Raw genomic sequence first — 16,131 nt, 5'->3', positions numbered from 1 at the left:
AAATTTTTTATACGAAGCGGAAACGGAAAACATATTACTAAAAATACTTTTTCTTCTCGACAACCGTCTTTGGTATGCTTGCTCGCGACTGTTCGGAAATCATGACGTAATTTCCACGTCATATGACGTCATATTGTCTCGTTGCCGGCCTCAAAGAAATCATTTCTGGAGGTTCAATACTCCTGGTGTCGTGACCATAAAAGGCCACTGAAACGCCCGGTCTGAATAGGATTACACCCTTTTTTATAAGAGCCATTTTTATAAGAACATTGAGGCTGAGATTTGCCCCAAAATTTAAGAAAATGTATGGGCTAAAATAAGAACATCCTCGAGCTCAGCCAAATTTTAAGCGTTCTTATCAAGAGTGTATAATCTCTTCCATTTATTGTGACGCCGGGCCCAGCTGTTTGATTAAAAATGTTCCAAGATAGTCTTAAAACGGATATCATATTGGTAGGTTTTTTTCTTATACAAAGCTAAAAATATATCTTTATAGAGATGTGTGACGCAAATCCGATACTTCTGACATCAGTTTGATCGAGTGGTCCGTTGCCCGCTGTGATAAAAGCCCGCAGTCTAAAACCGCGTGGGTTTTGGACGCAGAAAAACAAGTTGGGTTTAAAAATAAAAATATTGCGGATAAAAACAGAACAGGCAGATAAAAAAAGACATTTCGGATAAAAAAGAAGTTGCGATTTAATGAAAAACTATAATGTCTCTACCATGCAAAGCTACAGTAAAAACGTCGAGCCCGACATTATTTCCCATTTATCTCCACTTAAACTTCATTAGACATCGTGTGGCTGTTACAATGAAAGAATTAGTCGTATTCTTGTGCGTATGAATGAAAAGTGTTTTTGAGCTACATTTAAATAATATCATTTAATTTCTCCAGGAAAAGCCACCTGACTTGAAGTGGGCAATTGACACACAAAATATTCTTTATTTCAATGTTAATAAGTTACATCCTTTAATTTTAGTTTTTAAAATTTAGTAGTACAAGACAACTGATCCAGAAGTAAAGAAGAAACTGTATTATTATTGAAACCGGCAAATCGTATTAATTCTGTTTCAAGATAATATCTGGTATGGTAGTAAGGCCGGTTCAAGCATCCGGCATCAACACAATATAAGCCTCAATAATTATTCACAATTGCATGTCACACATGCAAATTACAACCAAGCAGTTTTGTGTTACTTATGTTAATGCACGGTCACTAGCAATCAAACGAACATCATGGACGGAGTCATCACATTCAAGATAACCCCAACTTTTCTCCTGTTTATATTTTTGAGACTTTCAGTCTGCACAAATGACGACCCGTCTCTATTTCCTGGTCATCTGGAGCCTCTCGGAGAAAGACATAACAAAAGCTCTGTGAAAACATTGTTCGCTTTTCCCGAGCCACGAGAGTTCTTTCAAAATTTTGCGTCCGCAAGTTTCCCTCTTTTAATCAAAGGCGGAGCGAAATTATCGCCGGCATTCACTAAATGGACCGATGATTATTTCGTGGCTGTTCCTGGTTCGGATAGTTTTTCCATCGACGTTGAGAATGGCAAGAAAGAAAATCGAACAAAAGGCGATTTACAAAAGATGACTTTTAAACAGTTTATCGAGAGCTACAGAGATCAAGATGTCTATATGGTGAATGGAGTGCCCGATTTTATCCAGTAAGTAAAATTTACTGTTTATATTCCTTATTGATTTTACAAGGAGGAAATGTTTACTTTTCTTTATTTAGTGAGAAGTGCGAATTGTTTGTTTTTTCTTCGATCCGAATCCCTGCAGCGATTACTCATTAAACTTTTAAATTTGTTTGATCAATATAGCCACCATTTGCACCTGTTTCATACCCGTTTCTATTTATGGAAATTTTTAATCATTGTCTGTTGAAATTCCAATGTCCTTGACCCGTCACCTGGGACATCCAAACCAAGTTTGGTGAATCGTACTTGTATTAGAACGCGCACAGCCCAACTCTTTAAGGATACAACACATGCATATTTTATTTACTTTACATTTTTCTTACTCTGCTGTTCCTTTGATTCACAATTCTCTTCAGATTTTTCTTTCTGGTCTTAAATTTCTCTATGCTTTTGTTTTCTTTCAGTAGTCTTGGTTACACTGACTCTTCTGCTTTTCAGTGATTTCCTTTCAAAATACCACTTTTATAACATCGCTAATGTGTATTTAAGGCTGGTTCTCACATGATCGCCCCGATCGTTTCTATCGTCTCTGCCACTTCAGAAAGTTTGCTTGCGATCGGGACGATTATATGAGAACATTACACAGACGATCGCTAACGTTTGCGGCGATTGGGGCGATCACGATCGCTTGGATCGCCCGTGTTCTATCCTTCTAGCTTCTCATTCCCTTCTTCGCAGTCGGTAAAACTGCAATAACTGAGAAGATAGGAGGCCAGAGGGGTTTTGCTCTTTTATTGATAACTGCCATTGTGTTGGATTTAGCGCTAAGATGATTGTTTTCCTTTAGTCTTCGCTCAAATCAGGCGATCGGGACGATCAAATGAGAACCCCCGATCGCTTCGATCGCCTCGATCGTCTCAGGTTTTGCAAACGATCGATGCGATAGAAACGATCGGGGCGATCATATGAGAACCAACCTTTAGAAACTTTTGAGATCAAGAATAAATGATTTATGTAAATTTTTATTTCAAGGTTGTAAGAAGCAATACGGTTTATATATGACCATATATCGTTAACATATTTTTTCATCTTTTCATTCCCAAACATACGGATTACTTATGTCATAATTTTATTTTGGTTGCTAACTATTTGTTTGAACTTTGTCAACTTTAGATCTATTTATAGTTAGAAGTACTTTAAATATAATTATCAACGTGTCAGTTACTTTAGAAGTAACTACTGCCATTAGAAGTTACTACTTCTAATGGTAAAAATACTGAAATACTGGTAAAAATATATTGCGGTATAGTACAGACGAAAAAGTCTTATAAAACAGTTATTGTCCCACAATATCAAATCCTGACTTTGAATTTGAACCACCCGGCGTTTTTGGCACTTGGCGTGTTTGAAAGGATAGCCTGCAGAACAGGCGGTTTATTATTCTCGCGCTCCGCGCTCACTGTCTCACCGCAAAATACCCGCAAAATAAACCGCCTGTTCTGCAGGCTATTAAAGGGATAAGAGCCGTTCTGGTCTGAAATCAGAGGGTTTGGTCTATATACTCTTGCATGGAATTGCCAACGATTTGCAGAAAAACATACATGAACCATTTTTTCACATTTAACTCTTGAGAAGTGCGGTCTGGTCTGAGCAAAACCAATTTGATTGCAAGGCTGGTACAACGGCAGGAGGGCAAATTTCATTTTCCTTATATTATAGTACTGGCCCTGAAGAAGACTAGCTCTGCTAGTTGAAATATTGGCCAATAAATCTTGCCCCCCTGCCGTTGTACCAGCCTTGCAATCAATTTGGTTTTATAAGCACTTAGAGTGACGTCTGGTACGAGCATTTCTTGAACAAGAGATCCGGCAGCAGACAAGCCAAGCAGTTTTTTTTTTTCGTTGCGTGGTCCCCCCCCTGCATCCAAACTGTTTTTGGTCTGAACAGTTCGGAGTCCAGTCCGCCAGCCTTTCCCGCACTTCACACTATCTCATGTGACGTCATTCTATGCATACGCTTACATGAAGTCAACACAAACGAAACGAGTAAAGATTTCATGCAGAAAGCAGTCGCTGCTTTTCTGTCGTTGTAGACTTGACACGTACCACGTACCATGAAAAGAAATTCCATTTCACTTTATCTCTTCGTATGTTTACAAATTGCACTGATTCCGGTGGCAAAACTCTCGCAGGACGAGAATTTAAGCTCACACCCGGGCCATTTAGAACCGCTTGGTTCACGGAGCATAAAACATTCGCTGGAAGCGATCAACGACTTTCTAACTCCTGTGGAATTCTTCAAAAACTATGTAGCCCCTGTTAAGCCTGTCTTAATACGAGGTGGAGCTAAACTATCGCCAGCTTTGACAAGGTGGACAGATGAATATTTCTTGTCTTTGCCCGAGTCAGAAGAATTTAACGTTACCGCGGAACAGAGAAAGAAGGAAATTCGAACATATCCGGCGATTGATATAAGCTTCAACGAGTTCGTTAAAATTTATGAAAAAGATGATATCTACATGGTAAACGGCGTTCCTCCTTTTCTTCAGTAAGTAAAATTAGCCTCTTCAAATAGTTCGATCTTTTACTTCCTCATAGCATTTGCCTCTTCAAGTAGTTGTTTTATGGTTTGCCCCAGGATGGGGGGGGGGGGGGGCAACCCCAGGAGAATTTGACATTTTTTGGAATCCAGAGTGGAATTCCCCACCCCTGGGCACCTAGCGAATGTCAAATTTCACATATCTCCTCTTAAATTTATAACCCAGCAGACCATTTTAGATGTCAAAATCCCATCCCTGGGAGAGCTTCACAATGTCAAATTCCCGAGGGTTGCCCCCCCCCCCCATCCTGGGGCAAACCATTGATAGGAGCATTACTTCCTCTTAGAATTTGCCTCGTCAAATAGTTCTTTTGCTTCCTTGTGGATGTGCCTTTCTCTTAAAAGCAACAAAAGGGATCCATGTGGGGTGGGCATTACACCTGCTGAATAAACAAGGCTTTTAAAGAGCAGGAAAAGAGTCATTGTATGATTAATGACTTTATGAAATTATGTTTAAGTGACATTAAATTTGAACGTAAGAGTGAAGGAATGAAGACTGCATGTATGTATGTGTAAAATGTCTCTTTTCCTCCCTGCTGAGGTCACCATGCATCCAGGAATAAAACCTGAGCTGTGCTGGGCTGAATGCATTGCTGAGCTTGGGCCATTGGCGCAGGTTAATCTATCAGCCATTCAGGAGAGCAAAATGACACACTAAAATGTATTCTTAAAGATTTAAAAACAGAAACAGAGGTTTTATTCCTTTTATGAAATTGCTACATGATTAAAATGCAAAATATTTTATAAAAATGCAAAGAAGTGAGGTTAAGAGAGCATTTATTTTTTTTATATTCGTGTGCCCCAAAAGATCAGTCAGTTGATCAATGTATACTGCTTACATCATATCTATACTTAACAATTATCCTGCGAAATCGTGCGGAATAAAAATTTGCCTGATACTTAGGCGACGAGGCCATAGGCCGAGTTGGCTAATATAATATCAGACGATGTGCCGCAAGATTGAGCAGGATAATTGTCAACGAAACACATTTTGCAGATAGAAAAACTGTAATTATGCAGCGGACAGACGGAATCTTCACAACTTACGTATATCACAGGATATCTGTTATGTACAGATGACAGATAACATTAACATTTTGACCATCCATATATGGGCAGCACACGCATTTGTTGAATAATAATTAATCAAACTGTAACAAAATGTTTGTATCTGATTGGTCCTTAGTACACCATATTGGTACAAGGGCAGGTGTCATCAACTTCCCCTACCAAACTTCACAGATGTAACAATAACTCGTTGAAGACAAAAGGAGTTGATAAGTGGAAATTATGGTATTCAATCCTTATCTGGAAGATCATGGGTTCAACTCCTGTTGGGGGCTCAGAAATTTTATTTTCTGAGTAATTTCGACTCGAAAAATGCTTTTTAATCGACAACAAAAGTCAAGATTAGTTGTTTTTTAGTCACTAGTGAAGTAGTTCCCTTGACTCAATAATTGCGTAGACATCATGTTGTGAAATGCTGCTTTTTAATTAACTGGCTGAATTTTCATTATATGAGTGGCATCGATCTGCTAAATTGCTACATATCCATTTTACGGTGTAGGTACTATAACGTGAAAAAAAGAAGTTCCCAAAAATTTCAATTTATAATTATAAATTGATTATTATTGTTACTTATTAATTAAGTAACAACAATAATATTGTTAACTGTTCACCAGCTGGGTATCAGCTGGTTTAACCCATTCAGTTACAATTTTGAAATATAATATTTTGTTTTAAACCGGTTGCCATGCATGTGGATCAATTCAATGCATTTTATTTTAGAATCATGTTTATATATAATGTGAGATTTGGGTGTTTCAGGTAGAAGTCAGTATCCAAGGCTTGTTAACTTTTTTTCATTCTTGTTTTAAAAACTTTATAATGATATAAGAACTATTTGTATTAGAATGTCATTTTTTTCTTGGGAAATAAAGATTGCCAGATGGGTTCAGCCCTGGCTTCATTAAGGTCGCGCAGGACCCTTGCTCATTAATAAATTCATAAGCCAAATTTCTTGACGGAGTGCTATCTTGTAAAGGGTTAGCTTTAATGCGCTACATTTTGAACATCAAATCCTTTAAAATTTATCAAGGATATTAAGGGATGATGGAATTACATCATGATTGTCCTTTTACTGAGAGATGACCGTTTTACAGGCTCTTAAAAGTTTAACTGCAGATATTGCGATTTTGTGTCCAAGTTTTCGGCTACAATAGCGCACCGAATTAGAAGATTATATAAACTAGTGTGTTATGACAAGAACGAAATTTTAGATTTTAAAAACTGCTAGAAGTTATCTGCTTCTAAGAGAGTAAAAATGTGAAAACTAAACTTTGAAACGTGCTATCTTCAACTTGAGAACGAAATTTCAAAATTCGCTCTTGTCATAACACAATAGAGTGCACCAAGTTCATGTTCCTCGCGAATCAACTCCTGAAATTCAATATCGGCGGAGAAAACTTGGACACAAAATTGCAGGATTTTCCGCTTCCGAAGACCTTCCGAGTCAATGTTTACATCCGTCTTGTGCTATAGTTCGCAGCTGTGAATCTAATTATGATAATTCGCTTTGTTTCAGCGCACGGTACGCAAAGCTGAGAACGATACCGTCTAATTACTCGTACAAAGAACTTTAAGAAAAACATTCTCATGAATATATATCGTTTGTTGTCGGCTTCAGTCGTCGCAGTTTGTGCATACTCTTTAAATAAATACACACATGTATAATGATTTCAAGGGTCCTGCGCGACCTTAATGGCAATGCAAATAACCATTTTTATTTCCCTTCTTGCCACTGATAGGATGTGTGTTTCTTAAATACATTGTAAAATTCTCGATTTTGTAAAATTAATGTTGCAGACAGATTCTGTTAAGTTAATTTGCTGCTCTTTCAAAACATAATTTGACACCTGACATTATCAGGTCTTGTCATGATACAACATATATATATGAGATTAAGATCCCCCAGCCTGTTCACTGTTAAAAGGCCTATATTTTATGTGTTATGAACAATTCAATCAGCAGAAAGTTGTATAATATGAGTGGACATATTTACTTTAACGAAACGAAAGAACAAAATAAAAAAACTAACTGGAGCGTATAAAACACCAGCCATATAATATTTTTGTAAACAGGCAAATTTAATTATTTTTTTAACCTAAATTTGATATTAGTTTTAACATAAAATTTTTTGTGTGCTTAAGCTTTGTCACAAATATAAAATTAATAGTTTTAGCTCTGTGACCAGAGTCCAAAATAATGCCAGTTTAATTTTAATAAATTAAGTCTAAATTATTTTTGTGACATTTGTTATTAATTATAATTACTATATTATCTTGATAATCGTAGGCAAGATGTTATGCTACCACCACCTCTCTTATGTAAGGACATTGTGGAAGACATGTTAGTCGACACGGTGAGTCAAATGTTGAAAATACAGCGCAATCCTGATTTGTCAAACCTCCAAGGGAAATTAAAATTTGTTCCAAAACATTGGGGAGTTCAAGAAGAGGGGCTGTTTGGGGTAAAATAGGAACTGAGATTTGGGCAAATTTTCATTGGAAAAATAGGATTTGGTTCACCGGTACTGGGATTTGGCCACTGGAATATGGGAAGATTCACAGGCAAGAAAAACAATAGAACTGAAAATTTGGACAAACAATAGGCTGGGAAATGAGATTTGGGCAAAATATGGGCTGGGAAAATGGGATTTATAGCCCCCTGGGGGGGAAGGGGGGGGGGGGGGGGTAAAAATTTTTTTAATTTTTTTTAAAAAGGGGGGGACCCCCCCCCCCCCCCCGCCCGCCGTGCCTGCCCCTCAGGACCCTTTAAGATGTCAGTGGTAAATTCATATTGTTCAACTGAGGGAAGGGAAATGATTTCTGGTTCGAGTTATTGAGGGGGGGGGGGGGGGGGGGGGGTTAAAAATCGAGTGTATTAAATTTAACCTAAAGTTATCTTTCTGTAAACCTGCCGACAATTGATCCAATGAATTTATTTTTGTCAATTAATCTTATTTATTTTTAATATCTATTTTCTTATTTATTTTTTTGCTTGTCAGGTTATGTGGTTCAGCAGTGGTGGTACCAAGTCAGTCTTGCATAATGACGATGTTGACAACATCAATTGTTTGTTTAGTGGCACCAAGGAACTCTTATTTATAGACTACAAAAAGTACAAAGGAAAGGTGAGTTAAGTGTCGTGGCCACCCTGGGGGGCCCGGGAGTCCCATATGAAAAGGAAAGGGATCTCGTCAGAAAATTTGAAGTATATTAAGATCCTCCTAAAAAGACTAAATAAAATCTGGTTTGGGCTCAAGCCTTTTTTGACTCCTACAAGAAACCATTTTTTTCATGCCCATCAGTTTAGAAGCCAACACAGTGTGACAATGTTTTTTATATCTTCATGAGCAACCCTAAATGAGACTTTGACGGTTAAAAATATTGAGTTCTGTCCTGAATTATAAACACCCTAATTGAGAAAAAATCCTCACTTTATAACCCTAAGCAAAATGATGAGCATCCCCATCTTTTTCATATTGAGTCCCCCTAAGCAACAATCACCCTGTCTTGCCCCCCAGGGACATCCTATAAGGATGCCCCGAGGGGGGGGAGGGGGTGACAGGACATCCCTGTCAGTGCCAAAGAGATTCTCTCCCCACTGCACCTAGCTGGACAAAATTTCTAACATGCCAACCATCATTGAGCTTTGCCAGTCAGTTTAACACAAGCAAAGTGTGAAACAGTATGTTTTAATGTTTTGTTTTGTGTCTAGGTACCTATTGATTTCCCATCTGGTGGATATTCTGGAGTAGATGTCGATCGGTAGGATGAAAAAATGTTTATTTTGTGGTCATTACTTAATTTCCAGCCAAATGGGAGCTCTGTTACTAACTTGAGTGTACCTTGAAATTAAATGAATGATTAAATGGTAATGCTTTTTCATGTTTCAGGGTTGATTTTGTCAAGTATCCAAGTTTGAAAGATGTAGAGTACTTTAATGTGACAATGGAGCCTGGAGATTGTCTGTTTATACCTTACAAGTGGTGAGTTATGTAAAATCTTTCTAGGAAAGACTTTTCATCTGTCAGTCAACAGTGAGTGAGACTATGTATAGCTGAAAATTAGTAAAGTATGTAGTTAGTGGGGAAAACAAAGCGTTTGAAAAATGGAGGGTTAAGTTAATTAATAGATGGAGATCTGTAGAACACAATAATAAGTTAGTAGGAGCCAAGTAGAGAAACTCACCAGGTCCAGGAATAGTAAGGATTGTAAACAACAAATAAACACTTTTAAATTATTATGTTGTTCACTACCAGAAGTAACATGTATATTAAGGAAGCTCTTGTTTCCTAACGAGTTCATAAAAAATCTCCCAGCCAGAGAAAAGGAAACAGGCAAACCAAATGTATAACGAAGCCACGATATGGTGATGTGGTGGGCGACACGAGGGCCATTCTTGTCTATTGGGCGTGGCAAAAAGTAAAATTCCACCTTTGTGATTGGCAGACATCTTTTAAGATAAAATTTTTTTTGGTGTTAGTCATAATATCTCGATAGGATTACACGCTTTCATTTAGATATTTTCCCAGCAAACAAGATATCTCCCAGTAAGTCCAACAACTTATCTTACTGAGCAGAGTAAGCGGAAAATTCCTTGCGGAACATCTTTTTTTGTGGAACACCTCCGTTGGGCGCTCCTGTTTCATTACGTCTTTGCGTTTATTACTGCTGCTTATTAATAAATGCCGAGCGGAATCAAAGATCTCTTCGAGATATCGAAGATATTGAAGTTAGTATGAAGTTAGTATGAGTAGAAGGTTTATCCTGGGCATTGTTGTTCAAACATATCATGGAAGAATTCAAACGTTTTTCAGTTCAAGCATTTTTTTTATTTTCGCGGAGGAAATGCTGTATTTGCCAGTCGCGACGGCTGGGCGCTTTGCGACTCATATACTTTGGCTTGCTTAAAAATGGTAAACTTTGACGCTTGCCTTTAATCGAAATAGTTGTTTCCTTTCGAGTAAGAAAGATTTCTACTCGGCTTAATGCAGGGTTCCCGATAAAGGTTACGCACGACAGAGTTACCTTTTGTCTCTTCACGCATCTTAACCCCACATTGAGAAGTAAATTTTCGTTTGGATATTACCAAAAGCCGCTTCTCCTCGCGTCATTCTTTACCTTACGGCTACACATGCCATTTCTAACGACTACATTTCCAGTAAAACAGTTGCTGTTTTTTTTTCTAATGGCGATGCATTTACTTCTGAACAGAAGCAAAAACTTTTTATAGTGTTTACTGCTTCCACCGGAAGTAATTTCACAACAGGCTACAAAAAAACGTGTAAATATCACTTCACACTTGCATTGAATGTTGCAATTCTAAATTGTGCAACTCAGCAGAAATAATCAATTGTCACGAAATGAGTTCCCTTTGGTTAACTATTAGCAACGTTTTAGTGTGTGAAAGACTTGTACCAGTACAAATTTGCGTTGTTAATCGTTTTAGGTTAAATTAATATTAGCGCCTAAAGACTTGTACCAGTACAAATTGCGTTCTTTATCGTTTTAAACTTCGCTGCCTTCGAGCGCTGAACCCCTCACATTCTTAATTGGTTATGTCACGTAAGATGTGGGCTACTCACGTTTTTAATTAGCCATTTCATGTGTCTGTAGGCTGGCACTGTCTTTTTTTCTTAGCACTACGGTCCGATCAAGCTAAAGACAAGACTGCAGTTGGGAAGAGGGCAACTCACTGCTGACTCTGAAACCCCACTCCACCTTATTCCTCCAAGCACATACTACTGTCGTCCTAGCCTCCCCCATTAGCTTCAAATCAGTCCGCCATCGTCTTGCCTTTTAGCTAGCCGGGTGCGTTTCAAAGGTGTGGGTGAGTGTGGTACCTGCTGTTGGAAATACAAATAGTCAACAGGGGAGGTACGAAAGTGGGTTCTGGCATCAGATGGTTGGTAAACGCGGGGTTCATTGCTAAAATAAGAGAGCTCAGTATGGATTGGGGGACAGCTGTCCATCCTAAGCTTTCTTATTTTACGATTTTTAGTACTTGCCTTTGCGTTTAAACAATAACTTCAAATTTGGTTAGTTACAATTTTGTTGCTGGGGGATTCTCTCGATATATTTCGCCCTCCCCTGTCGTTTTGAACATGGCTAATTGTTATATGACGTTTGTAAATTTGACAAGTCACGTTTTTTCTACAAGAACGGAAGTGCTGAAGCACAACCCACAGCGGAAAGTATTCCCTTGAGAAATTAAAACAGTCCCTTGAGAGTTAACAAGAATGTGGTTCGAGATTACCCAACTTAACCGCTATTCTCCTTCCTTTTGCTTGTAAACAAGCAAATAAGTCGAAAAAATGAAATCAAGCGTTGAACGTTACTCGTCTGCCTCATCAGGTATCACCAAGTCCGGTCATATGACCGTAACATCGCTGTCAACGTCTGGTGGAAGCACAAAGCTGACTTCATTCCAAGCGACTGTGATATGGAACCTAACCAAACATTGGACAAGTTTAGGTTCTCTGCCCTTGAGAAAGAATCAAGTAACGAAGAACCAGCAGATTTGATGTGAGTTATGTGATAATTTGTCAAAAATATGACTTTGCCTTACACATGCACTGGGTGCCATGAATTTCTTGTAGTGTTTTAGTAGGTCGAGACAGAATCTTCTAAATTTCCGTTTTCTTTATTATCGTTATCTATCGGCATCTCAATCAGCGAGTTACCGTATTTATTCGATTAAACGCCGCCCTCGAATAAACGCCGCTTTTAGAGTTGAAATATTAATAAACGCCGCCCTCGAATAAACGCCGCATCACGATGCGGCGTTTTTTCGTATTATAGACTCAAAAAGCAAATGCAGTAACTATCAAGTTTGAGCAAGCCTAAAATAATTATTTTCCTTGATGGTAACAATGTTTTAAGATATTGAAAATGACTTTTGAGACAAGTACTACAACATGTTCCTGTTTTCAAAGTTCAAATGTTCAGTTACCATGCTGTTGTTTGTAAGAAATGAATCGAATTTTAAATAAACGCCGCGACTGGAATCGCGAAAAATTTAATAAACGCCGCGGCGTTTTTTCGAATCAATACGGTATTGAAACGTGTAAACGAAAACTAAGCCCAGTTACCTTAATATCATCTTAAGAATAGGTTTAAGAGCTCACGGCACATTTGATAAATAAAAATGATGATGATGATGATGATGATTTACAGGTAACCAACCGTAAACTGTTTTATTTTTCCTCAGGGCGCATCTGGGATCATTTGTCGCCCAAGGTCCCCTCACATTCGAGTCGTTTGAGGAACAGTTAAAACAAGTAAGTTAAATGTTGGTTTTAAACTTGGTTACAGTGGATGTTCGTTCCTTGATTTCCTTACTGTTTCTTGCAGGATTCTCTGGTAGTTGGCGATGATCCTTTTGACTGGAATGAACAGTTTTCATCTGTTGCAAAGCAGGTACTGCAGTGAAACCTTATTTAGTTACTTAAATTTTGATGTTTCCTAAGGCAAGAGTTATTTACAAACCAGCAAAAGACGAGGACTCTCTATAAAACAAGTAGCCAACGAAACAACTGCATGCAAGACGACAGTCGAGGTTTTATGCCAAATGACCACAGTCAGCATGGGTGCTTGCTCCGTCCAGGAACAAATTTGTTCAAGGAAGTTTATGTTCCTTAAAATTTGCAAAGATGAAAAGTTTTAGCTTTAGGGCGAAGTGGGTTACTAATACAAATCCACGTGTAAAATAACGGTCTTGAAGATAAAATGATTGCTCTCCTGCGAGAAAAAAGGCATGGTTAAGATTACTGCACTATTGAATAAGTTCCAAAACATTAACTCGCCTTTATTGTGAATGGAACCGAACATATGAAGAGTTACCACAAACTTTAATAACTGCGAAGTACATATCTACAAGTCTGTAAACGCGTTCCTCTACTCTGGAGAACGTATACGAAAAATATATGTAACGATGACCGTTTACTTGAGGGCAAAGACCTAAATGTAGAGGAGGCAGACAAATACGTGATGTCAATAGCCTAACAAGCACACCTCTTTTACCATAATGAATTATCTGATACGTCCTTGAAAACGAATTCAATACAATCCTTTATCCCTTGTTTTGTTTGATGGCAGATATTTCAAGTATTAGATAAAGACAACGATGGTGCGTTTTCAATACTCGATCTCAACATGCTAGAGGAAGATGAATCGGTAAGCATAACATCGAGCATGCACCCCAATTATGGGATCTTCAATGAGCGACAAAAGTCCTTGAGACAGTTGGTTAAAATTAATACTATTTTTAACACTCCCATTTTTCTATCTTAAATCTGGTGCAGCTTGTGAACCACTCCCCCTCCCCCTTTTCAACGATATACACAAACGAGGCCACTCTTGCAGACAGCAAATGCAACAAAGTTTCCGGGGGGTAGGGGGTAATATCGATGGGGGTGGGGGGAGGTGTAAAATTTGTGCAAGTTACTTAAAAAGTGCCGAGTGTCTCAACACTTTTGTCGCTTGTTGTTCATCAAGGGGAACTCGTGACCAACCCAAAGAGCGTCTGCGTAAGATGCTAGTATCTCCAGGAGCCTGGTATCTCCATTTACGTTTCATTCTCGTCCCCAAACGCCGCGTTCCTTTTGGTCAGCAACAAGTCTCTAGGCCAATCTCGTTCCCAGAACCTGCGTTCCCCTTGACCAGCGGTCGGGAAACTCAGCGGCTTGGGCTAATCCCACCTCGTTCCCAGCGTCTCTCATCTAGAGACGCTGGGAACCAGGTTGGGCTAATCCAAAAGCGGAACCGGTTGGATTGTGCGCGTGCGCCGGAGATTGTGGTGAAACGGACAAGTTTCCAACAGTCAATCAGATTCGGTCGCCTTTGTGGCGGGCTTTCAGATTAGCCCACAGGTCCCGATCCCTGGCGCAGACCAGAAGGATCGCGGCCTCCGGGGACGAGATTAGACTCTGGCTAGTTACACATTTTTTGACCATGCGCAGAGTTCTCATTTTCGATGTCCACTCAGATCTGATTGGCTGGCAATCGAATATGAATGCTCTGTGCATGCTCAAAATGATAAGTACAAGCCAGAGGTCCTGATTCTTGTTGCTGACCTAAAAGGATCGTGGCGTATGGGGGCGGGAATGACCTAGTTTAACTTCAAGACGCATTTTTTAAGCTTTCTCTAGCGCACAACATTAACGTCCCCCGAGGCCGCGATCCTTTAGGTCAGCACACCATTCCAAAGCACACAAACGCATTTTTTTCGTCTTTTTTGGCTTTTAACTGTTGTTTACGCTCACTGAAGTGTATTACCGTTAATTCAATTCTTGATGTGTTATAGGTCGAGAGTGTTTTAGAAAATGAGCTGGCTAGGATCGAAGATCTAATCGAGGATCAAGTGGATTCAAGGGGTTCTACCGAAGAACAAGAGACACCAAAAGATGAACTTTAAATTAAAAAATTACGTGAGCGGTTTTCCAATGCATTTTAAAACCCTTTAGTCCCATCATCAGTCTCTTACTAGGTTATAGGAGTGAAGAAGATAGTCAAACAAGTTAAGATTTGTTTCCATGTACTGACTACAAACCCCACTTGTTGATTGTGCGACTACATTGGAAAACCGCTCAAAAACAATAAATTAGTACGGAATAACCTTTATTTATAGAAAATTTAAAAATAACGGAGTTTAATCTATTGTAAAATTAGCGCGCCTATCTTATTCTAGTTTATTTAAATCGGCCAGCATAGCCGAAGTTAAGAACCCGTAAAATCTTAACTCTAGAACATTTATAAGTCTGGCCTGTTTCGCGGCAGCCAAACTCTGAGAATGCGGGGATCTTTCACAGCGAGGTTGACAGCCGGCTCTTAAAGAAGTGAAGATGCCGTTCAAACATTCAGCTATTCAAAAATGGTGGCTAGTAAATGGTACTTCCCCCCACATAAAAGGACAATAGTGAGTGAATGCATCTTTTCTCGTCTCTGGATCTGTCACCTGCTACAGCAGACGAAAAACCAGAGGGTAGGTTAAAAACAGATCGTAAAGACGCAGAGTCGAACAAAGGTCGCAAAGTTCAACAATATTCCTTTAGTTGTAAAATTTAACTCGATATTCTACGCTGTACGCTAATAAAAACAGGCAGTATATATTAACAGAAACCAGAAGCAGAGTAAAATTCACTATTTCAAAGGGGGGCAGGGGGTGGAAGCTCTGTGCCCGTGCCGGGGGTGGTGAGGTCCTCGCCGGCCGCACCTCGCTTCAGTCCGCGGGGGGGGCCGGAGCGGGTGTCGAGGGCCCACCGGATGGGGTGGTGTTTTAGGTTTTCGTTTTGTTCGTAAGCGCAAAACGGCATATTTATCCTGCCTGGTCCCTCTTTGGTTGGAGCGTGGTGTGCGTGTTGCACTCGAGTTTCCAGGCGCCGCCTTATCAACAAGCCCCGCGCCCCTTGCTTCCCGCTTTTGACCGACGAAATGCAACGGGGTCTGGGGACGAGGTAGATATTTACCCGTTTTAATGTGAAATAATGAGCGTTTTAATGTAATAATAAACCACCGCCGCCTGTCGCTTCCAGTGGTTCCTCCAGCGAAACAGTTCGCTTTCGCTAGATGACGGCAATGGCATCAGTTGGCCCCACTTCTCATGCAGTACTTGAGCAAGTTCTTCAGAAATAATTTAAACCTTCCCTTGGACAAAGAACCAGGGAAACAAGGAAACGCTTACCGCTTCTTCAAGAAAAACATCTCAATGGAACGCTAGAACGCTTTCCGTCGTGTTTTTCGGTGCATTTCCTCCGGTATTCCTAGTGACTTCTCTTGTTCCTTTCCCAGTACGCTAAACCGTTTTTTTTTTGCTCTTGCCTTT

The 16,131-nt window shown here is 39.4% G+C and overlaps 1 protein-coding gene across 2 annotated transcripts; it reads left to right on the top strand.

The window, feature by feature from the left end:
* Positions 1 to 1,223: 1,223 nt before the first annotated feature.
* On the top strand, positions 1,224 to 15,468 carry LOC144656389 (tRNA wybutosine-synthesizing protein 5-like). 2 transcript variants are annotated; one of them, XM_078516612.1, is made up of 10 exons: positions 1,224 to 1,671; positions 7,600 to 7,666; positions 8,312 to 8,437; positions 9,025 to 9,074; positions 9,203 to 9,295; positions 11,664 to 11,834; positions 12,520 to 12,589; positions 12,663 to 12,728; positions 13,407 to 13,484; positions 14,614 to 15,468. In XM_078516612.1, exons 1-10 carry the CDS (start codon positions 1,238 to 1,240, stop codon positions 14,722 to 14,724), a joined length of 1,266 nt encoding a protein of 421 aa, XP_078372738.1. In that variant the 5' UTR covers positions 1,224 to 1,237; the 3' UTR covers positions 14,725 to 15,468. The 2 variants fall into 2 exon arrangements, with proteins under 2 accessions (XP_078372738.1, XP_078372737.1); XM_078516611.1 differs by lacking the exon at positions 1,224 to 1,671 and adding an exon at positions 3,669 to 4,194.
* The last annotated feature ends 663 nt before the right edge of the window (positions 15,469 to 16,131 follow it).

The sequence above is a fragment of the Oculina patagonica genome, chromosome 6, assembly GCF_052425735.1.
Source record: "Oculina patagonica isolate OP01 chromosome 6, crgOcupat, whole genome shotgun sequence".
NCBI classification, from domain to species: Eukaryota; Metazoa; Cnidaria; class Anthozoa; order Scleractinia; family Oculinidae; genus Oculina; species Oculina patagonica.
This window is presented reverse-complemented; position numbering and strand designations above follow the sequence as displayed.